At 40.3% G+C, this 24,625-nt stretch overlaps 1 protein-coding gene across 3 annotated transcripts; it reads left to right on the forward strand.

Moving 5' to 3' along the window:
* The first annotated feature begins 969 nt into the window (after nt 1-969).
* golga4 (golgin A4) lies at nt 970-24,128 on the forward strand. Of its 3 annotated transcripts, none has more exons than XM_089011938.1 (25): nt 970-1,165; nt 2,245-2,322; nt 4,491-4,592; nt 6,569-6,637; nt 6,731-7,057; nt 7,130-7,177; nt 7,255-7,311; nt 7,388-7,486; nt 7,601-7,745; nt 7,840-8,030; nt 8,896-8,979; nt 9,110-9,257; nt 9,364-9,542; nt 9,682-9,780; nt 9,874-10,029; nt 10,460-14,064; nt 14,216-14,337; nt 14,568-14,698; nt 15,164-15,250; nt 17,239-17,259; nt 17,646-17,714; nt 18,056-18,131; nt 20,714-20,811; nt 23,213-23,299; nt 23,509-24,128. In XM_089011938.1, exons 1-25 carry the CDS (start codon nt 1,088-1,090, stop codon nt 23,524-23,526), a joined length of 6,174 nt encoding a protein of 2,057 aa, XP_088868064.1. In that variant the 5' UTR covers nt 970-1,087; the 3' UTR covers nt 23,527-24,128. The 3 variants fall into 3 exon arrangements, with proteins under 3 accessions (XP_088868064.1, XP_088868065.1, XP_088868066.1); XM_089011939.1 differs by having other exon boundaries at nt 7,843-8,030; XM_089011940.1 differs by lacking the exon at nt 4,491-4,592.
* The last annotated feature ends 497 nt before the right edge of the window (nt 24,129-24,625 follow it).

A 24,625-nucleotide genomic window follows, 5' to 3' on the forward strand; every position in this document is an offset into this window, starting at 1 on the left:
AAGACAGAATTTTGGGTAAATAGAGTAGTCTTACATGTCACTGGTTCTAAAACCGTCCTTTTTTCTGTAGTACTGTCTGTGAATTTTTGTGAAATTTTAGAGTATACCCACTTCACAAGGGACCACTACACCACTGTGCTAAATTGTTGGTCAGTGTACCAGCCCTGAATTACTGAAATCGTTTCCAAAACAGTTGGTGTGTTGAGTGACAGATGCTTGCATTGTAATCCAGCCACAATGAAAAGCATTAAATATTTGGGAATAAACGAGTTGTTTGTGTTTGAACCGGTTCGCTGTGTTGAGAAGACAGGTGTTTGGAAATGATAGATGTACATATATGAATCTTGGCATAGACCTTTTTGTGTGGTGATTGAACATTTGAATTTGTCCAAAAGTGTGAATGGGTGTGTGAACGTTTGTTTGTGTTTGTGTAACCTTGTGTTGTTTGTGTAACCTGAAACTCAGTGGTGTAACCCGAAAATGAATTGTATACACTGTATAAATAGCCAACATTATACCACGAAGAAAAAAACATGACAATTGCTTATCATTAGACAGAAGTTGACACAAAAATGTATAAATCAGACATGAAGCAGATGCATTTTAAATACTTGAGCATGGCGCATTAAGTGCAGCATGGTGCAGATGTGTCATTGAGCACCCATTGTTCAAACCAATGGATCCAGAATCTTCTGTATAGAAACGATATTTAAAAACTAAAGGCTTAATGTGATGCATCGGGGCCCCGAAATGATTTATGGTACTCTATAGCGTTTATCAACACACAAGAAAGAAGCAACAGAATGTTTGCACTTGTGTGTGTGTGCGCGTGTGTGCGTGTGCGTGTGCGTCTTGTGCGTGTGCGTATGCACGCGTGTGCGTGTTTTATATGGCTATGACATCGAGGACTGGTCCTTTAAATCTCTGACGTTCAGTTTTCATCCACGTTGGCCGCACATGCGCAGAAGATTCATTCACCTGCACGAACAAGGAAGTCAAAGGAGCATTCGATGTGAAATCAAAACATTTATTCGGCCTATAGTCGTCATCTGCTTGTAATCTTTTGAAGCAACGTCTTCAGGACAAGATGTTCAAAAAACTCAAGCAGAAGATAAATGAGGAGCAGTTGCCGCAGAGGAACGCGCAGACTCCTCAACAGGCCCAGGTTAGTTGTTTTGCCCCTGTGAGCTAAGTAGCTAAGCTAACATCTGTTTCCTGTGTGCACTTGTGGCTTCTGAGTTATCGAAAAGCCAAGTGTTCGTGGAATAGGGATTATTGTTTTGGTTATCTCCCTTACTAATCGTATTTAAGAAGTATTTTAGATACTACCGTGCTTGCAAACGTTAGCAGTAGGCTAACAACTCTCAAACTGACCAACAAGCGACTTATTCTGCAGTTTGCGACGCACCTAAAACTTTGCAGTTTAGATGTTTTAAGTACCTGGCAGTGACGCTCAGGGGACCAAGGCTCAAATAAGTTTACGTGAAAATTGTTGTCAGTGGATTTCAAATGGCTGCCTTATTTTTCACATTCAAACCCCGTCAGCACATGACAGCTGTCTGCTTTTCAGTACGTCATACGCCGATCGCAGATACTGGTTGTATAATGTAAAATGCAAACACTGCTAAAACGCTTCGGGTTTTCAGGATGCAATTCAAACAACTTTCTGATCATACAACTATAATAACAGTTAAAAAGTAAGAAATTGCTATTTTGTTGATACCCAAGATTAATTATTTTACATTTGGTGTGACCAGCTGGACAAACATTTCTTGGTTGCACCAAAGGTATTTGCACCAACGTTTTAGTCGGCAACACATTCGCAGACCTATGGAAATTTATTGCATGATTAAACTGTATTATGGTATGAAATGGAGCTCTGACAAATGGTCGCCATCTTTCTGAAAAAAAATATGGAATAGGCAAGATTTAAAAAAATATCATGAGACCACATAACACATTGTAGTATCCACACTAGTTTTTTTCATGCATATCGATCCATTTCTCAGTAGTTTTATTGTTTCCCCGATTGCACCAACTTTCCGTCTCCTTTCTTGTATCTACTAAGTGTTACACATGTTCAATAAAAGGCTGGACTGATAAAATTCATGTCTGATTGTTATGAGATATTTCATAAATTGTAACCATTGCATCGTAGTTAAATCAGGTTATGGTTCGATAGTTATCAGAATATGCCTTTGCCTTAGCTGAATAGATGGAGCGTTTCCTCTGTTTTATAACCAGATGGTGTCAGGAGACCGCCGGAACAGCCAAACTCACCTATTTCACCATGACGATGTTCCCTCCGCCAGTGACAGAGAGGTGAGCATGATAAAAAGAGCTGATGGAAAGAGACCGCTATTTATATCTCCCCAAATTTATATGCAAAATACAGTGCAGTTTTTTTTCATGACAGTCCAGTCTGTATTATGATCCATTCTCCCTAAATAACATCCCCCCTGCTAATAAATCTAATGCAGCTAACATGCAGTGGTTAAAGCGTTTAAACCTCAAACCACTGAAGCATGAGACTACTTATACCTGTACTCCATCACAGAATCCTGTTTTGTTAAAATATCTCCACTTATGTTCCACACGATCACAGTTCCACACGATCAATTAATGTCTGTCACTATGGTCTGCATCGCTGACCCTTCATTGTTTGATGAGCATCATCATGCCTTCCAGCTGCTGCAGATCAACTAAACGTTTAATAAGACTGTTAGGATGTTTGAATTTGCAAAATGAATCCAATCATAATAAATTACAATTTAACAAAGCATGCTAATATCAGTGAATGAGTAAGGTGTTTTTCCATTGTAACTGAGCCTCCTAGGAGGTTTCTTAATCGGCCGCTTTGCAAAGGATGGTTCAATGGGGGCAGAACAGAGCAGCTTTTAGTGTATGTTTTCATTCATAATTAATGCAATGTGAAGCGATTTCTTTCTATGGTCAATTGTTGTTTTGTAGTTTTTCTCCCTAGCATTCTCAGTTAGAAGATGTTGGCGAGACTGAGGTAGATGATAATGGTATGTTTCAGCATCCTGATAAAAGGACACACAATGTTCAGAAGTACATCTGCGTTAGAGCTATTTTTCATCATAGGTTATTGATACCAAACATGAGATTAGCGATGGTACCCCAAATAGTTGTGGTCCTCCGTTTTCATCCATTCAGGGGTTTCATTTTAGATCTTCCAGCCATCCATTTTGTGGCATCTCCTGTCGGTAGTGTAATTTTCACCTCACAAATATCCAACATTTTCACATCTTTGAGTGTGTGTTTTCAAGTTTATCATCGAAGGAAGTCCTTGTTTTTTTCTTGAAGGAATAACTGCACATATGCAACTCAAGTGCACAGGGGTTAACATTATTTGTAAGAAATTTTAGCAGCTGATCGTAAGCCGCCTTGAAGACCACACACTTAAATGTGAAACTGTTCCTCGTGACATTAACATTTACGATTTCATGCCCCTACTTGTGATTTTTCATGCTCTTTCATTCTTGCTTATACAGTGGAGCCTCTATGGTCGATGGCCATCCTTTAACAAATGTCGAATAGCTCCAATTTGTTTCAAAACGGTTCTTGTCCCTGTGGAAGAAAAAATTCTGGTCAATTGCTAAACTGTCAGTATCATAACATGGGTAAATCTAAAACAAATCTCAAAATAAGGCTGTCAATAAGACTTTAAAAATAATTGTGTTCTTAATTTTCCTTATCATTTTGAACTGCCATGCAGATCTGCCTAAGTAAACATCATATGAATGTGAAACAAAGTTACTGTAAAATCAAGAAAAAACAACCTTTCTCAGGCCAGACGATTTGGGGGTGAAAAGCCAAAAAAAGAAGCAAAACACGTGATGTTTGCTGAACTATTGTGACATGAGTACACTGATGTGAATAACAGACTGACATTTCATATTATGGCTGTTTTCATGTGTGGACAAAGTCTTTGGCCCACTCTGTTCTTTACTTTTGCGTCCGAAGCAGCAAAAAAGAATATTATATTTGTATTGTATTTTGCCATGTTTTTTTCCCCTCCATAATAGTTCATATACATTTATGAAATTATTTTTAATTAATATTGTGATCATATTGTTTAACTGAAAGCAATTAAGAAAACAATAATGTCAATATAACAATATGGCCCTTTTTACACCATTAGTTAATTGATTAAATTGCTTTATTTTTAATTATTATCTGACTCCATTTACTAACAAGTTGTTAAAAAAATCATTTGAGCATGAAAATATCCATCTCACCTATATATGGAAAAAAAACAAATCATCAAATTATGAATTCCACAACTTGAGAGGCATTTGACTATAGAGGTTTTCATTGTAGTTGTCACAAAATTGCCACTTTCTTTCTTTCTCTCACGCCCCACAGTGCTGTTTCACTCTCATGGTGTTGTTTTTTTTCTCATTGCTCTCTGTGTTCCTCTCCTCCCCCCACCTTTTGGCCTGTAACTGCACTGACGGGGGGGTCAGGTACTGGCCGGAATGATAGCAGAACCCGCTTTTCTCTCTGAGTATACTATCTTTGCTCTGGACCATTCAAAACGACCCAAAACGGCCCAGGTAGCCAGTGTGGTGAGTTTGTCCTCACGTCCTGCCTCCTCTTCCTCCGCATCTCTGCTCCTCCTCCTCCTCCTCCTCCTCCTCCTCCTCTTTCTCCTCCTGCTCTGGTCCTTCCTCCTGACGCTGTCCCCCTGGGGAAGCCGGTAGAGGGCTGTGGCCCATTTAGAGCCGGCTTGTTCCCTGCTCCTCTGTCACCCGTTTCCTTTTGGATATACTGCAGTAATAAGAGGGCTAACTCTGCATCTGATGAAAGTTCTGGTTTATATTGTGGTTTAGAAGCTTGTCTGCTTTTTGCTGTATGTTTTATGCCCTTCTGTTCTAACCATAAGTCACATTATGTGCCACTTGTCTTTTGCCCTCAGTTGCCTGCCTTCTTTAAATCCCCACCTACAGCTTTCTCTTTGGTTGCCTGAAGACCATGCCCCCTTCTCCTTATAAGTGTATTATGCTGAATATATGGGGTTTGCAAAACATTCTGATGCAGAATGGACATTAATCATACTCCATTTTTTTAATTCACTAGTCACCTTGGCCGTACTGCATTCCCCTCAAATAGCAAAGTTTCATTGTGTAGGTTTAAGTAGTAATACCTCGGTGCACATTTAGATGACACAAGATACTACACTGTCCCATTCTACAAGGTGAATAGACCCAATATATATCGGTGGGTTTTGACTAATATGGCTAAATGACATAACAATTTTGAGTGAAGTAAATTATTGTGAAATCAATGCACAAAATGAGTTTCTACAATTAATAGGGACTCACTGTTAAGCAATACTGTGCTGTCAATGAATGGTATGATTCATCCAAGAATCTTATGATTTGTGGGTATTTTGCTGTTTGCTTCAAACCCTTTGTTGTTGATCTGTGGATATTTTATACATGCAGTAAAAAATGTATTATGAAAAATAACATGTTTTAATAGGGTATATTGTGGTTGCAAGGAAGTATTTAAAGTGGCATTTTTGTCACACAAGAAGTGTATGGTGATATGCGGGCCCCCCAGTAGTACAAATGGAAGAATTATTGAACCATTATTTAAATTGCACATCGCTGTCATGAGCTTGTCTGTCTGGGTTTTTAAACGGTACAATTCAAACCTTGTTTATTTTAAAAGTAAATTGCTTTTCCAAGTAATTATATAGAGCAATGCATCCTAAATTGTAGTTTTCAGGAGGTGTTTGTAATATTTTACCCACGTCGTGTAGCTCAACGACATGACCAAAATATGATCTCATGATTTAAAATGTCACTTTTTCTGGAGAGGGTTATTTTCTATTCCTCTTATATATTTTTTCACCATTTCATTTGAGAGCTCTGCAATGCTAACTCTTTTCATTTTCTGAGTATTCAATTGAGTGGAGATTATTCAGGTTGCGTTTGTATTGTAAGGTTTGATTAACGATTTGGAAGCTGAACAGTTGCAAAAAGCAACCATAATAAATAAAATGTTAACATTTCTGCGCAATTACCTGATAATGAGTTTTTCACATTGTCAGAAAAATGCCCAAAATACCTCCTGCACCATACCTGTCAAAGGAATCTAAAATGTGCATTCTGCGGCCAGGGAAGCTCGGAGCTGGACAAGTGAGGAGAGAATAATTTGCTTCGCTAATTCTGCTTCTAACCAGTTGACTAAACCAGCTGAGCTGCCGAATGTTCAACACGCCCCAGTTGTAACTCTTTTGCTCTCCTAAGGCTCACTCTTCGACTTGAACGAAACGGTCTGTCTGTTCTGATATCACGGCTGTTCAATTGAGTTTTAACCCTTTTGTTTTGTCAAGATCCCTTTGTTTTAACCCCTCCCCGTTCCCGAATTGCATGAGGGTGCCCAATGCCCCTGCATTGCTCCCAGCAATACTAATATTGCTCCTGTCAGAGTAATCAGGGAGTCATGCGGGATGTGGATAACTAACTGACCCGGGAGACCAATTCACCTGATGTACAAGTATGCATTTTCCTTCTAATAAACGTTATCTGTGCAGAGTGCCTCTAAAGAGCCAACCGGGTCTCCCAGAGGAAGTATCAACGGAGATGGAAGTGTGTCTCCTCATGTACGTTACCATAGTCTCGTCCATATATTTCTTTTGAATGCTTCCATGGTCCTATCTTTTTTTAATTTCCATTTGGACCAACTTTTCCGACAGAGAGAAGAACCACAGTCCTTTGCACAAAAACTACAGCTCAAAGTACCCTCAATGGAGTCCATCATTCGAAGTGGCGCCAGTCGGGCTGAACACCTCTTCCGCTCTCCTTCGAAAGAAAGCCTGGTTCGGAGCTCATCACGCGAGTCCTTGACCTATTTGGGAGAAAACGAAGCCTCTGGTGCCCCTACATATGACCCCCCTTCAGACATTGAGAGTGAGGCTGAAGAGGCGCCAGGGAACACGGAGTCTTTCTCCAAAGAACAGCTCCTGCATCGTTTGTTCAGGGTGGAGACGAGTCTGGGGAAGTATCGCGGAAAGTACTCCGAGGTGAGTGGCATTCAGGTAATCCCATTGTCAACCAGTTGACTGGTTTCTTTAATTCCATTGTTTTCCCTTCAGTTGGTTACCGCATACCGTACAGTGCAACGAGATAAAGAAAAGACACAGGTAATTTCTTGCAAAGTATGTTGTCATTTTTTATCCTTTAATAATGTATTGTGTACATGTCTGCTTTCCTTGCCAAGGCCATCCTCAGCCAGTGTCAAGACAAAGCTCTGCGCAGAATAGGAGAACTACGAGAGGTCCGCCCCATTTATTTCTTTAAATTATTATAAGTTATGTCTCATTTAGTAAAGTTAAAACGTAAAATGATTTTAGGAATTACAAATGGACCATCAGGCAAAGAAACATCTCCAGGATGAGTTTGATGCTGCACTGGAAGAGAAAGACCAGATGATTACTGTCTTGCAAACTCAGGTAACTGCCTTAACATGTATACAATTGTCGATTTGAGGCACTGTCTTTCATATTCCACAAACATGCACGCCAGGTCCATTTTTCATTTTTGTCATGAAAGTTTCTTTGCCACAGGTTACTCTACTGAAGAAACGAGTTAAGGGAACAACTGACGGTTCTTTGGTCGCAGAGGGTGACGCGCCCATTTCTACAGATGTTGCAGAATCCAAATCCACCAGCCTGTCAAAGAACCAGGAAGTAGAGCCTGAAATACCTGGGGGTGTGCACTCATTTTTATCATTTCAAAATGCACGTTCAGTCCAAGCGAAGTTTGAACATCAACCTTTTAAATGGTGTATTCTCTCTTCTGACAGAAGAGGGCATCAGCGACCCAGCTAAACTTTTGGAAGCACTGCAGAAGCGAGTGAAGAGGCAGGAGAACCTCCTGCATAAGTGCAAAGAAATGATACGCATGAACAAGGAGCGCAGCGTCCACATTAGTAGTGAGAATGATACTCTGCAAGAGCAGCTGCAGGAGAGGCTACAAGAACTGGAAAGGATGAAGGTGGTATCCTATAAAATATAGCACTTTGCTATCCTCTCTCCCTTTACAAACCACTTTCAAAGAATGTGTCGCGCTAAATATCATCCACGATGATATATTCAGTATATATCATCGTGGATGCCACAGTTGCAAGTTTGTGAAATATTTTCTTGGCCTTATATCAACCTGAGGCATATTATGCAAGTAATAGTCCCTTGGGGAAAAAAGCTGTCTGGGTCAGTACTGTAGTACTCCCCGTCTTTTGTGGGTACCATTATCTTGTTTACACAGCGTGTGTGTTGCTTTGTCGCTCAGTTTGAACACTTGTTGGTTCTGCTCAAGAATGTTTGCTCATGGCATGTCACAGTGACATGTCTGCATCGTTGTTGTTTTTTCACATTTCACAACAATTAGACTTGCTGGGATGATAGGATTGTTTGTCATTCCTAAGATTCTTTTTTTTCCTAGTGTTTGACAACACACAACAGATGATCATGCAAATTGTGTCAAAGGGCACTTCGACTGCAACTTCAAACAGGACTATTAAGTACTATACACTATCTGTCTCGGTTTTAACTGTCAGAGGCTCAAAGCTGAGACTCAATCTTGTCTACATTTATGTAGTAGCCACTGGGGAAATAGCAGTGGCAAAAATGCATTGCTTGTACAAGCCACAAAAGCAGGCTGTAATTTAGGTCAACCTTTTAGGCTTATCTGGTTTTGTACCGTGGTTTGGTTTGTGGTGAGTCACTGTGTGTAATGGAGAAGGTTAAAATGATCAGACCAACTTAGAACTTTTAGTCCAAAGATCAAAAGTGTTTGGTAACAATTTCACTGACTCTGGTAATTTCATTGATAAATACTCTTCTTTATCATTCGTTTGTAGGAACTGCACACGACTGAGAAAACCAAGTTGATCAATCAATTACGCGATGTGAAGAACCAAAATGAACAGCTGGAGCAGGACAAGGTGAGAGTGCAGCTTTTTAAGATGAACCAGAATCTATTTTTTGTCAAATTTCACCTGTTTTCCCCCTCATCGTTAGCTCATACTTTAAGAAAACTCTCTTCAACACAGTACTAATGTAAATGGCTTTTAGGGTATGGTGATTGCTGAAACAAAGCGCCAGATGCATGGAACTCTGGAAATGAAAGAAGAGGAGGTCGCACAGCTCCGGTCCAGGCTTCACCTGGCTAATGTCCAGAACGAAGAGTTGCAGGACCAGAAGGAAAAGGCTGAGAAATCCTGTGATAAATATTTGTTCCTTCTTCAAAAAAGCAGAAAAAAAATGTCCTTAACGCCTGTCATGGTAAACCTTGTTCTTATAATCCATTATTTACATATTTCTTGTAGCGTTTGAAGAGCTTGAAAGGGCAACGGCGGCAGCGTATAAGGCAGAGGAAGCACGAAAACAGCTGCAAGATCAGATGGAGGAGCGAATGAGGGAAGCAGAACAAATCAATGAAGAAGAGAGGAAGAGTCTGCAGCAGGAGCTAACACGGGTCAAACAGGAGGTTGTCACAATCATGAAGGTTAGCACATGACACACACATAGCTCCATCCTGGCTTTCTATTTCACCCATTTGCACTTCCTTGCACATTTTAGTAAACGCCATTGAGTTACTGACTTACTGATTTGGACAATATCACATTTATTTTTCTGAACATTAGAAATCATTGGAAGAAAGGGTGGCCAACATGGAAAAATCCCATAGTGAAGCCTTGGCTGCCAAAGAAGAGGACATAAGTGGCAGAATTGGCAAAGCTGTGGTAGGTATCAAAGTTAATCACGTTCTCACATTAAATTCCAATGATTTGCCGCAGATTGTCAACATTTCATGAAATTGCTACTTGGGTTTTCAGGAGCAGTGTAAGGAGGAGTTTGCTGAGCTAACCAAGGAAAAAGAACATCAGGTGTCTCTTGCTCTGGAGGATGCAGAGTTACAGAAAGCCGCTCTTATTGCAGAGGGCGAGAATAGAGTTAAAGAGATTCAGCAAGAGCTGGAAGGAGCAAAAACTGTGAGTTTTGTTCTTTTGTCACCAATTTTAAAAGTTGTGACTTGTTAACTCAACCATTTTTTCCTGTGGGACACTGCTCAAGTATGCGTTATCTATCCAATACATTTTACAATCAATGATTCCAACTTCACAAGAACAGTGGTGTTAGGTGAAGGGAGTGGGGGTGGTTGATTGGCCCACAAACAGCCCAAACAAGCCGAGCTGTCGTGTGTCTAATTTAGCAAATTACGATCGTGTGGAAACAAGACAATTCCACGGACAACACAAAACAAAGCAGTAATATCAGAAAAGGGGGTTGCATAGTTACATTGTATTTTTTTCTTTTTACAATAATGTTATTCCTCATAATATTTTCAACATTATCAGCAAAATAATGTTGTTTGTTGTATTAACTGTATATTGCTCTTAACCACTCAAACTATGCCTTCAGAGAATAATGGAGTTGGAGAGTTCCCTGGAGAAGATGTCTCAAGACGGATCAGTGCTGTCCCATGAACAATCCAATCTAATGGACAAGATGAAGGATAACCACAGAGAGCAATTGTCCGCATTAGAGGAAACTCACCTGGCACAGCTAGAAAAGCACAAGGACGCTATATCCCAGCAGCACAATACAGCTCTGGAAGAGCTCAAGGAAAAACAGAGGATGGAGTTGGAGATTCTTCTGAAAGAGAAAGAACTGCAGATTCGTCTGTACACAGAGGAGATGAACCAGAAATTGGTTGCAAAGCAAGCAGAGTATGAAGCGCTTGCAGTTGAACTTTCTGAAATTTTTAAGAGTAAACAAATTTTAGAACTGAAGTTGGTTGAAATACAAGGTGCACATTGTTTAGCTGTGCAGGATCAGGTGGTAAAGCACAGTGAAGAAATGGAAAACATTAAGCAGGAGCATAAACAATCACTTGGAGGAATGGAGAAAACTCTGATGGAGGAAGTTAATGCAATGAAAATTATTTTAAGAGAGAAGGAAAAGGAAATTGAAGAGCTAACCCAAGCAGAGAAAGCGCTAAAAGAAAAAGTGCATTGCAATATAGAAGAGATGGGCGCCAGAGCAAAGCAACTGGAGGATTTGCAGCAATCCTTGTCACATCTCCAACTGGAAAATTCAAGCCTGAAAGAAGCTCAAAAAGAATCAAATGAACTCTCAAACGATCTTGCTCAGTCTAAGGCCGCCTTGACAGATTTGCAACATCAGCTTGAAGAAGGAAAAAAGGACTCCAAACACAAAGAGTTATTACTTGCAGAATTAGAGCAGCAATTACAGCATAGCAAAAAGGAACTCTCTGAGCAGGAAAAATTGCATGAAGATCTCAACACTAAAAAGGAAGAACAAACAAACCTCATGAAACAGTTGGAGGATGAAAGAGATGCTCGTGAGAAGAAACTGAACGACACTATGACAGAGATGCAAGATAAACTGAAAATGCAGGAAACAAAGATGGACAAGTTCAAACAAAAGGCCAAAGAAATGCAAGATCACTTTAAGAAAAAAATCCAGCAAAAAGAAGAATCCATGAAGACGGCGCTTGCAAAGAAAGATCAAGAGCTCCAACAAAAAGAGCAGCAAGTCCAAGAGAAAATTTTAGAGATGGCCCAAAAAAATTCCCATGGCTTAAACGATACAATGGCAGAGCTGCAGGCTAACCATTTAGGAGAAGTGGAGAAATTACGTGATATCCATAAACATGAAATATTTGAGCTGGAGCGCCATTGGCAGGAGCAGTTAAAGCAGCAGGAGGAGGAACTACTGGAAAAACACTCAAACACACTTCAAGAAAACATACAAGAACTACAAGAATGTTCTGTAAAACTGAACAAGAGCAAAAATGATCATGAGCAGCTACTTGGTGAAATGAAGAACCAAAAGGAGGAGCTCACGATTCAAGAAACAACTGTGCAAAAGCTTAAAGACGAACTTCATGATGCAGGGCTTAAGCTTGAAGATTTCTCAACAAGAGACACATTTCTGAGAGATCAGATTGAGTCAGTTGAAAAGAACCTCAGCCAGGCTTTGAAGGAGCGAGACTCCCTGAAGGACAAGCTCAACATAACCGAGGAAGAGAGCAGAGCAAAATTAAAGACGTTGTCAGACAATTTGATGGACGTGGAGAATCAGCTTCAAGCCCTTGAAAGCGTGAGAGGGAAAGAATGTGAGGACTTGCAGAATAAATCTGTGGAAGATGCCATTCAGCGAGAAGCCCAGTTCCAACAGCAGTTCCTTTTGATGAGCACCCAAATGCAGCATTACTGTCAGGACATCCAGTGCAAAATGGTGGACGGCACCTCTGAACTTTGTCAGAAAGTTGAACTTAGACTCTCTGACTTCAAAGAGAGACTTAATTGTAGCCAGAAAAATGTTGCGCACCTTAAAAATATTCTTTCCAGCAAAGTTGAGAGAATTTGCACTTTAGAGGAGAACTTGCGGCAGAAGAGCGTGGAGAATAACAAACTATGCATTTCATTAGAACACACGACTGCTCAGGTAAATGCTCACATGGAGCAAATCAAAGCCTTAATGATGGAGAATGAGAAAAATTCTCTTTTAGTCAGCGATCACGTTCTGAAGATGGAAGAGCTGAACAATTTCAACAGAGTCATCGGTGACTTGAAACATCAACTCGAAGGTAAGGAGGAAGCCATAGTTGAGCTGAAGCAGCAGCATGAAGAGGAAAGACAAAAGGCAATAGCCGAAATGGAAGAGACCATTCTGAGGTTAAAGCAGGAGCGTGAAGCCACTTTAGAGGAAGCAAGTGTTCTTCGTGCCAGTCTGTCTGAGAGTGAAAACACCTTAGCATCTCTGAAGAGCAAGCTCGAAGAGCTGCATTGTCTTGTCTCCGAGAAGGACGAGGCATTGGAACGGCTCACCGTGAGTTTTGACAATCAGTCTGTCAGCAAGTCTGAGATGGACCAAGTTTTGAGCGAGAAGGACCAGAGGGTGAGTGGTCTGATTGCGGAACTTGAGGTCTCCAACCGTCGGCTCAGTGAGCTCCAAGAAGAGTTGGACTTAAAGACAAAAGTGTGTGAGGGACTCGCAAATGACCTCAAACAGCAGCACAGCATCTGGGAGAACGAGAGGCTAGAATTTGTGGAAAAGCTGCAGAAGAACGGCCACTTAGAGCAAGAGTTGGCGGAAAAGCTGCACCACCTCGAGGAGGACTACCAAACGTGCAAAAACCAACTCAAGACTCAGGAAGACAAATTTGAAACGTTGAAAGATGAAATGATGAAAAGTAAAGAGGAGTGTGTGAAAGAGACCGAGGAGAGGCTGACAACAGAGAGTAATCGTAAAGTATCGGAGCTAAAGAAAAAAGCGGAACAGAAAATCGGACACATTAAGAAGCAGCTAACTTCACAGCTGGATGAGAAAGATGAGCTTCTCAAGAGTCTTAAGGCGAGCTATGAGGAGCTCAAGAATAATGAGACCTCCAGTAAAGAATGCATCGACACATTAGAGGCGGAAAACAAAAAGCTTGAGAAAGGTCTTGTCAAGCTCAAAGAAGAACAATCAAATCAACTAGAACAGACTCGGACTGACGAGAGGCGGGCAATGGAGGAACTGAGAAGCATGTACGAAGAGAAGCTGTCTGCACTTCAGCGAGATTCACTCCATCAAACAGAACCCCTTGAAGTGGAATCGAGGCTCAGAGAAACAGAGAAGCAGAAAGAAGAGCTCCTTAAAACTATTAGCACCCTGAAAGAAGAAATGAGTCTGAAGCTAGTTCAGTGGGATGAACATCATGTTGCCTCGACACAGGCCCAGACGTCAGTCAAACCCGACAGGAAGATCGAGCGGAGTAGCCTTCAACAAACCAAGAGCATGTTGGAAAATGAGATGGAAAACCACTTATCCAAACCGGAGGAAGATTCTCTCGAGTCTCTCAAGAGTAAACTAAATCACATGAAAAATGACAAGGAGAAAATTCACAAAGACTTCACTCGTTTGCAGAAAGACATAAGATTAATGAGGAAGGAGCACGAACAGGAACTTGAATATGCAAAGAAACAGTTGTTGGAGGAGAGCGAACAGAAGCTAAAGTAAGTTTTGGCTGCAAAATGTCTGCGTGCAACTGAAATTATTTTCGACATATACCGTGTGGATTGATTAGGCAGTTTCATTGGAATTTCAGAAGTGCCATGTACTGTATCATGATGTAATCATCATGCTTGCTCCTTTTTGATTCAACAGGTTGGAATTAGAAGACATTGAAATGAAGCACAACTCAGCAATCAAGCAGTTAATGAGAGAGTTCAACACACAAATGGCCGTAAAAGAGAAGGAGGTAGACACAGCAGTGACAGAAACCATTGGTAGGATCGATATTACTTTGTTTTTTTCTCGATACGTTATTACCACTGAATTAGTGAACGATCCGAATTGTATGAAGAACTCCAACTTCCAATCAAATGTGAATTTTAATTTGCTACCCTTGTCTAAATGAAATTAGCAGGTGGCGATTGATGTCAATTTCCCCCCGTTGTGAAATAGTGTTTCACTAACGGCTTTTGAAGAGTCTGAATCTAGTTGTTACTCATTGCAGGCAAGGCCCAGGTTGTGGAGGCAGAGCTTCTCAGTAGCCATCGAGAAGAAACCATCCAGCTGCAGAAGGCCATTGCTCAAAAGGAGGATGAATTGAACAGAACTGTTCAGAAATATGAGCAGGTCATCCAGGTACCGAACATCCATCGATCACATCCATCAACTAAAACAGTGGTTCTTAACCTGGGTTCGATCAAACCCGAGGGGTTCGGTGAGTCGGTCTCAGGGGTTCGATGGATCCTCCGCCACAGAGGTCCACCCCTTAGTCTAGACTGCAGTTAGTAGGCACACTCACTGGAAGAAGGGTTTGATGACTGAGGATATGAAACTGGTGGGGTTCGGTGCCTCCAACAAGATTAAGAACCACTGAACTAGAATCTATGAAAGACATGATTTGTACCCCACTTAAATTTATACTAAACTCCACATCGCATTCCATGTGTTTATTTGAACTGATTTTATATTGGGCAATACTCCTGATCAGGGCGTTTTAAAAAGCGGGAGTTATGAAATAATCCAGTAACGTGGCCAACATACTTGAGTTTTGATGCTTTGTTGATACAGAGAAAATAACTCAGCCGTTGTTGTTTTCTTCAGAGCCGAGAAGAAGAGATGGGCACTCGAGTGTGGCAGGTCCAGAAAGAACTGGAGGAGCTACAAGCGAGGAGCAACGACACCTCCGAGGTACTTAAACTTCTCCCATGGTTAGAAAAAAAAATTGTGATCAATCATCAAACCTCTGAAATACATCAACTGTAACTTGCCAAGTACTTCCAATTTCTTTTCTTTTAAAAGTTCAGGCACAGTTTGCTCTCGTAAATTCAGTCCAATCCGTCTCTTTGGCCTCAGTCGAGTGGTGACTCGCTAATATGTACCGGAAGCTCTGAAGTTCATTTGAATCGCTCAGGAATGTTCTTTTTGGAAAGCAAGACTCTGTCCCTGTTCTTAATTATTATTCTTTGAGGTGACTCAACGCCCGGGCCTCTTTCAGCAACACTATCGTGCAAGAAAACGCACACCTAGGGAACATGGTTGACCCAGGTGATGTTACACTATAAGAGCCACGTGTTGATCAGAATCAGAATCAGAATCAGAATACCTTTATTCGTCCCGCAATGGGGAAATTTGCAGTCCACAGCAGCAATTGAAGAGGGATGGGGTTGGGGTGGGAGTGAAAGGATAGAAAACAAGATATTCTAAGCATAACAAAATAAAAAGATTCCTCTATCTTTACCAAATGCGGTCAGATACACGTGCATCCTCCTCTTTGTGGCGTATCTCTCCAGTGAGCTAATAGTTTTACAGATGTATGGCTTTATGATCATAGAGGCAGGCCTTCCCCTACAAAGGGCCTCAAAAACCATTTGGCATCAAAAGAGTGGGTCAGTGTGTCTTTCTACAGAGACGGCACGCCAGCACTGCAGTATTCAAGACACGCTTAGTTCCAAAGCATGCCTTTTGAGCATTCCTTTAAGCAGAATCTGCAAATAAATAAAGTCGGTGAGCGTCTGGAGTAGTTTAGTCACAGATGGAAGTGTAGTAGAAAAATAAATCACCTCCAAACCCATTGATTTTCACTGAAGGTGAGCTATTTGAAAAGGAATATACCACAATACGCTTGGGTTGTTAAAACAAAAACAGATGGTTCTTAAAAAAAAGTAAATCTGCACATATACTAACGTGGGATGTTGTGTTTGTGTGTGGGACTGTCTGTAACTGTGGCACTTAATTGAGGATTTACATCTGCACAGCATGCATTTGGAAGTGATTTCATATCTCGTCTGCAAGAGTTGAAGTTGAGTACACAGTAAGATGTCAGGAAAATTATACATAGATCTCATTTATTGAGAAGTTGGAGAAAAATGCTGATGAGATTATTTTATACCGATTTGGATGATGAGTAATGTCTGTGTGGACAAAGTATCATAATCATAATATGAAACCCATTATCCTGTTGAGGGGAGTTTGCATGTTCTCCCCGGACCCACGTGGGTTTTCTCCGGGTCCTCCGGTTTCCTCCCACACTCCAAAAAACATGCATGGCAGGCAGATTGACCACTCCAAATTGTCCCCAGGTGTGAGTCTGAGAGTGACTGTTGTATGTCTTTGTGTGCCCTGCGATTGGCTGGCAACCAATTCAGGGTGTCCCCCGCCTCGTGCCCGAAGACAGCTGAGATAGGCTCCAGCAACCCCCGCGACCCTAATGAGGAATGAGCGGTACGAAAAATGAGTTGAGATGAGAGAGATGCTGTTGAGGTTTTCTTTGGGAGTGACCAGGTTGGATAGGATCAGGAATGAATATATCAGAGGAGGTTTATGGATGTTGTCAAAGAGGACATGAAGATAGCTGGTGTGAGAGAAGAGGATACACAAAACCAGGTTAAATGGAGGACACTGATTCGCTGTGGCGACCGCTGAAGGGAAAAGCCGACAGGAAAAGAAGATGTTTACAGTGGTGGATTAAAAAAAACTTAGGGACAGTAAACTGAAGTTATTTGTACAATCCAAAAGCCCATAAAAAAACAAAAAAGAAACAAAGAAACCCTCAGATTTCCCAGATCTCTTTCAAATTTATGAAGATAAATATATATATTGTGTTGTTACATACATTTTCTGTAATCTATTGCATTCCACCGAACTAAATATAGATATTTTGTTTGTCTTTGACACAGATGAGCTCCGAGAAACTACAGGTATGTTATGCGTGTTTTAATTTTTAGTATCTTTTTTTGTCCCAAATGATTATTGAACCCCCCACCCCCAAACAATAAAAAGAAAAAAAGACATCAAATACCCTTCATTGGACACATATTGTCAATAATATGGCTATTTGCATCATTGGTAAATTGTTGTCTCCCCCTTTCTCATTTGGTGACCGTAATTTTCTCTGGACAATTTTGTTAAGACAAGGAGTTACTGCTCATAGTTCGTCTTCATAGCTTTTTTCTAGTTTTTTATTTTCTTTTGGTCTGGCAAATGAGCTAGCCCGATTGTATGAACACACACGGCCTTGCTTCCCGTTCTAATCTAACCCTTAGAGATTTCACTGATTCCATTTTGTCATCCCTCTGCTCTGCAGGCGCAGCTTGCCGAGAAGACAACTTTGCTGAGTGAAGCTCGACTGAAGGAACAAGGCTTTGTTGAGACGGTGAGTATTTGGTTCAGCGTGTGCTTCTTTTCGGAATGAGTTAACCGCAAATCTCGTGCAGCGTGTTCCCATGCTTGAGTGGCCTCCAGCCAGCGGTGCTCCTTTCCTGCTGCATCAATTTAATTACCACACATCTGCTTCCATTTGTTAGTTGCCATATAAACAATCACAGCAACGCCTCCTGCAGTTTCTCTCCTATACATCATCTTCTCGCGCACAAACAATTCTCACAATGCTTCTCATTTGTCCAACATATCAATTAAACTAATGGAGGGAATTAACCTACGAGGGTCCAATGCCTCCTTTCCTGATCATTTCTGTGCTTGGTCTTTTTTTTCCAGATTCACTCGCTTGAGGACAAGATTAAATGTTTCCACCGGAACACAGTCGTAACTCATTTGGGGAGCATGTACAAAGGTGACACTGAATTGCTGAGTTTTGGTCCTGTAGTCAATGTTCCTTTTTGTTCTTTTTCTTTTGCTCAATAACAAAAAAAGCTTTCAAAATGAGATGCGGTGCCTCGACTTGAACAGATTCATTTAAGCTTATCCGTTACTGGCCATGTCTCCTCATATATCGGTGGGGACGCAGGATATGCTGAGGTATTATGTCTTGGTGTTGTGGCACGTGGCCGCATGTTCCGGATTAGCTATGCTTTAGAAAAATATATGAACGAGTATCATTGAGCCCCCAGATGAGTTTTGCGGTTTAAAATGTGTTTTGGTCAAGGTGAGGTTTTAGAGTTCGACATGCATGATTGGTGGCTGGAACCTCTGGGATTTCAAAATCTCTTCATGTATACATTATTATAAAGCTATCATGCGATCAAAATGAATTACTCTCCCCTTTTAATGTTTTCCTGCTCCTGCTGCCGCTGTAATAAAGTGAAGCGGCTGTCAGTAGGTGAGTGAATGGTCCAAGGGGTGCGTGTGAAGCAGCTCCGCTTGGAAAGAATGACTTTCGCTGGTTTCCCTGTGAAATTATTATACACAGAACTCTTACTACTCACGACCACTATTTCCTTGACATATGTTTTATCATTTTATCAGCCTGTATCATTGGCTGCCCCATCTTCTGGATGGGATTATTTAGTTTTCCTCCTGCGAGGGAATTTTAAGGTACACAAGCACAATGGAATGACATCATGTTTTATTTCTGGTTCTTCCACTGCCACAGCTGAAAACAATGCATTTTAAATGAAACAGTCATTATAAAATGCTGATTTGGTCAGTGTTACTTTAAATTCCTTTAGTGACCACATCGGAATTAGTCAGTCATCATGAACATGGAAAAGAAAGATGCAACTCTGCCCCTTGAATGAAACGCCGTGAAGTTTTTCAGTGATGTAACTACCATCTACTACTGGGGACTGAAGCAGGGGATTGCTGCCGAATAAAAACTGAAATGGGAAAGTCCTCGAGTAGTTGCACAAAGCACCCATTCCTTTTTTCGAACTCTATCCCAGTCTTCATAAATTTCGGATGCCACTGGAAGTCTTCCATAGTTATGTCTGCATATCATATTTTTCTTCTCTTTGCGAAGTAGCCAATTTGAGGTTGACAGAAAACCTTTTCAGAAACCTGTTCGAAAACCGATTTGTTCAAAAACCGAAGCAGCACTTTCCATTAAAATCAATGTGAAAAATCTTAATCCGTTCAAAGTCGAGAAAACAACTATTTCATCGCATAAACCGGATAAAAACTTAATAATAGAGCAGGTCATGTGTAAAATTCTATAAAAACAAACTTATTTTCACCAATTTTCTTTCTGCCACGGGGCGTGTTGGCACCTATCCCAGCTGTCTTTGGGCAAATACAGGGCACACTAACTTTTCAAACATCCTCTGCTTGCTTTAAAAATCATACTATTCAGGAGATCTCAACCAAATATGTCTGCATTTTCGCAAAAATAAAACAACAACAATATTAATGCATCGGTCACAATGAGGAAGACGTGACATATAAGGAAGTGACGTATAAGGAAGCGGAGGGTAGTCGAGTGATCCATTCAGATGCACTCAGTTTGGTTGAGAACCAAATTTTGGTTGTATACCGGGGCATAAAAAATAATGACATTTTTGGTTGAAAACCGAATGGGATGAGAACCGAGACGCTCGACAACCAAGGTTTGACGGTATATTAGGCGCACCTAAAAGCCTTCCATTTTTTCAAAAGATGACCTTGCACTTTATAATCCAGTGCACCTTATATATACAATACAATATAATACATATTGATATATATGGAAAAGGTTTACCTTGTAACACCTTACCATCTGTTGGGCCTTAGATGTGGGAAAAGTTTTTAAATACACCATTCATTGAAGGTGCGCCTTTTAATCTGTTGGGCCTTATAGTCCGGAAAATATGGTAATAAATCTGACCAAACGACTTCATCAATTGCTCGTGTAGCGTATATACCATATTTTTAAAAGGGAAAGAGACTTTGTTGACATCCTGAATGTTTCCGCCTCATTTACTCTTCCAGACAGGCACAGAGGAATCAATGGCTGCTAAACTGTACTTGGTTAAAATACAGTAAAGTCTCGTTATATCGATATTCAAGGGAGTCCGAAAAAATATCGATATAACCGGGACTATCGATATATCCGACCCTGTTTGCATGTAATTTTCTCCGTGCGTGCATAGAAATAGTATCGATATAACCGGGACTATCGATATATCCGATATCGATATAACGAGACTTTACTGTAGTAGTTATTCTTTTAATGGTTCTCGCCAACAATAGGCATTCATTGATTTTGAAGGCTGAATGTCAAATACCCGTAGGCAAAGAATTAAAAACTTCAGCTTGGACTAACTCGCCTGCTCTCTTTCTTAGTGTTTCATTTACAGCCGTGCCATTGTGCAAGTGGCCCCATTAGTTTGATAGTACCGAGTAGGAGGGTGCGTCTAACAAACAAAATTTCTAACAGGTTGGGGTAAGCCATTGAATTATTGGTCTGAGTCACAAACTATTCGCTTGGCTTTCTTTCCACAGATGCTGCACTCAACCAACCCGAACTGCTCTCGGAAGCCACTGAGATGGAGTATCTGAAGAAGGTGCTATTTGAGTACATGATGGGACGAGAAACAAAAGTACGATTTTCCTTTTTCTTTTTTTCCCTCAACATCATTGTGCTGAAATGATGTGAGTCTATACTTTCCCCTGTAAATTGTTGCCCAACGCAGATGTTGCCACTGAAACGTTCAGTTATTTCCTTGTTTTCTCAGTGGTCAAGTGTGGGTTGTTATCTTTTATGCACCTATAAAAATAAATATTTGAAGTAAAGCAAACCCTTTTCAACTGGGGGAAGCTATAAAATGTGCAGATCAAGAAAACAAAAGCAGAATGAATGCAAACCTCTTTGAGTTCCGGTATTTGTTTTCGTAAAGTATTTATTGTGGTAAGGAAAATCCACATCCTAGTGAAAGCTGTTAACATATTAGTCCTTTTACCGCCATATCATTGACTAAATCACAAAAATATATAACAGTTGTGATGGTTTCTGTTTTGTCAGACTTTTTATACTACTGTACTATACAAATCTTTACACAACTAAAAAGTAATTGACATAACATGTAATTTAGACAAAAACTGTACACTTTCAACATTGCTGGCCAATTACTAAATTTTATTTTATGGACACAAATGTGTCCGCTTTAGCTAATCTGCATTTCATGAGAACATTACCTATTGACACAATGTGTGGCAGCATCTAATTAATATTGATCCCCCTAATCCAAGTGCTGTTGAAAATGGCCCTAAAGTCAACAGGATTTCCCCAGTGGCTTCCAGAGATTCGATGCTAGTAGCAGCCTGGCGACCTTCCTTGTGTGCAGGATGTCCCGCAGGCAGACTGCAAGCACATATGTGTTGCATGATGCACACACTTAAAGACATGCTGGCCTTGTCTATTGTTCGCAAAGCAGTTGCGTTGCTCTCTGCAGCCACCCTGTTCCTTATTATCCCCTTGTTTATGCCTTGGTGAATGCACCCTCGCACATAGCTTACCATATTTTCCGGTGTATAAGGCACACCGGAGTGTAAGGCCCACCCCGATGAATGGTGTATTTTCAAACCTGTTTCATATATATGGCATACCTTCAATGAATGACCAAGGTTTTCCAAATATAATACAGTGACTCCTCACTTTACGAACTTAATTGGTTCCCAGAAAGTGTGTGTAAGGCAAAAAGTGTGTCTTCCAAGCACTAATTTCCCATAGGAAACCATTAAAAATGAGAATAATCTGTTTCCAGGTCCCATAAAACATAATTTTCTACAAAATAACCCTTAAAACTACACAAAATATACCTTATTTTATGTATAATAAATGTGCTATTATATTTTAATTAAATAAATAAACTGTACTGTATAATCAAATTGTTTTATTTACCTTTGTGATGTCGTTTATGTAGTTGCCTCTTGATCATATCAGAGTGAAGTTTCCGTGCTTTCTCTGCGATAATACCCTCACACACTGCGATAATACCCTCACACACTGCTTTTTCTTAATTCAAATCAACAGAAGTTTTTCAACCTCTTCTAATGCCTGATACCGTTGCTTAGACAACACAGAAACACCCTTAGCCACACGTAGCAATGGTTGACTTAGCGTCCCAATACCAGTATGCTAAGTCACACAAACGCACACCTCGTTCGTGTTTTTTGATGATCTCCTTCATTTACTCAACCGTAATTTTCTTTTGTGTCCTCTTCGACTTAACGCTAGCCTGTGGTGGGGTCTGTTTTGGTCCCAAAAAACCAAAAGTATCCACTCCATAACAAACTACGTCTGCACAGAGTGCACTCAAAGAAAGTGGGAATGGAAAAGTATTCCGGCAGCCACGGTGGCGCTGTTTGGCCATGTGGTTTGGTGTTCTTCCGCCGAAAATTGGTCCGCCAGCTGGCGCTCCGTGTTTCCTGAAAACTAGTTTGTATGCCAAGATTGTATTCACGCAAATGTAATGTTTGTAAGGCGAAAAGTTCGTTAGCTAAAGTGTACGTAAGCTGAGGCATGAATATATAACTATATAAAAGTTTTCCAAATACGTATAAGGCACACCACATAAGGCAGCACAGTAGAGGCTGGGGTTATGCATGACTTCTTCTATAGGGGGAAATGGAGTCTGTGGCTGATGACAGTAGACCTGTTGTGGCTCAATATTACTTCACATATAAGGTGCACTTGTGTATAAGGCGTAGGTCATCTTTTGAAGAAAATAAAGGGTTATGGGTGCGCCTTATACACCAGAAAATACTGTATTTTTATTTAGCGGTATTTATTTGTTTGTTGAACTTTTACTTAGTCATCTCAGATTTTTTTTTTTTATTGAATGAATCACCTGAACAGTTTATCACATGCATTTGAGCTAAAGCTATATTTCTACACCTGATACAAAACTCATGTTTAACCACATGTTTGGTGATGTCAAACACATTAATTGACAAACTAAATCAATTGAGTTTCACCTGTCATTTTGATATCACTCACAGACGATGGCCAAAGTGATAACATCTATGCTGAAGTTTCCTCCAGACCAGGCTCAAAAGGTTTTGGACAAAGAGGAGTCCAAAGCAATGGTAGGGTTGTTTTTTTATTTTGATTTTTACTTGATTACCAATAATGTATGTAATTTGCATGTGTATCCAACAAAATGTGTCTAATATAAAAGCAGTCAATGGAGCATTGATAGCGGCTTGTACATGATTGTATGCATACCAGAGAAAAGACTTCAAGTGTTGTGTTTCAAAATACAATACAAATAGGCAATCCATGTTTCTGTCTGCAGCATTGGTTGAGCGTCTGATGCTTTTGAGATGAAAATCATACGACTGCTACTGCTGCTGCTGCTGCTGCTGAAGGGGAAGACTGCCAAGGATTTGATGAAACCCCTCTGTCTGCTTTACTTCTATATTTGTGTATGAATGACAGCACACTAATATTTTAGTGTGTTGCGTAGTCTGGAATGTGTGAGTAACACTAAAAGTATGAGGGAATTCAAACACAAATCTTCCATGCATCTGCATTTTATTAGAAATTAACATTTCGAGATGGTATGCTTTTTATTCTGAAATGTGTTTATATAGATTGGCGAGTGCAATAAATGGTACTGTTGTGTTATCACATATCAAATACCACAGTCTGTTGGTTTATAGATTTTCTTGTGCTGTGCTGTCATCCTGTTCACTTCCCTCTGCAAAACATTCAATGACCCTTGACCTCTGCCCTCACTACATATTTAAGATGGTCACCTTCCCCAAGCTTTGTAGTCCACCCCTGACTCAACCCCAAAAGACACTGTACTTTGTATTAAAATGGAATATGTACTACAGGGCTCTATTTGACTTGCTATACATTTTCTGTATAACAAATTAAATCTTATTTCCAAGAATATCTTCTCTGCCTAGCTCCTCCCTTTTGTTCATCTTTAGAAGAAAAAAAATACCCACAGGAGCGCTTTGTGGATATGTAGTCAAAAAGGCCGTCGATCATAATTTTTCATCTCAACAAGACCCAAGAAACACATTTATTTTGCTCAAGTTTTTCATCAGGTAGCGAAAATGGCACTGGTTCTCAGCTGCCTTTAATATAGGCACTCGCAGCAGGGAGCGCATTTACAGCAGGATATAAATAAAACCCATAAAGCTTTTTTTAATAGCAAGTATGCACTGAAACAAATTAGAGCCCAAACACCTGTATATTATTCAGACCTAATTTCACTTTAAGTCTAGCAGGAATGCATGTTTTTCAACACATTTTGTAGTTGGGCTGGATATACTGTATGTTATGTTACAGTAGTTTCCTTTAGGTCAAAATGACCTGAGACTGTGTTAACAATGCCCAAAACACTCTAAATTATCTCTTTTTAACTTGAAATTGTATGACTTTTCATTGATTGTCCCCAA

The sequence above is a fragment of the Hippocampus bargibanti genome, linkage group LG13, assembly GCF_051943395.1.
Source record: "Hippocampus bargibanti isolate YZ-2025 linkage group LG13, ASM5194339v1, whole genome shotgun sequence".
Lineage (NCBI taxonomy): Eukaryota > Metazoa > Chordata > Actinopteri > Syngnathiformes > Syngnathidae > Hippocampus > Hippocampus bargibanti.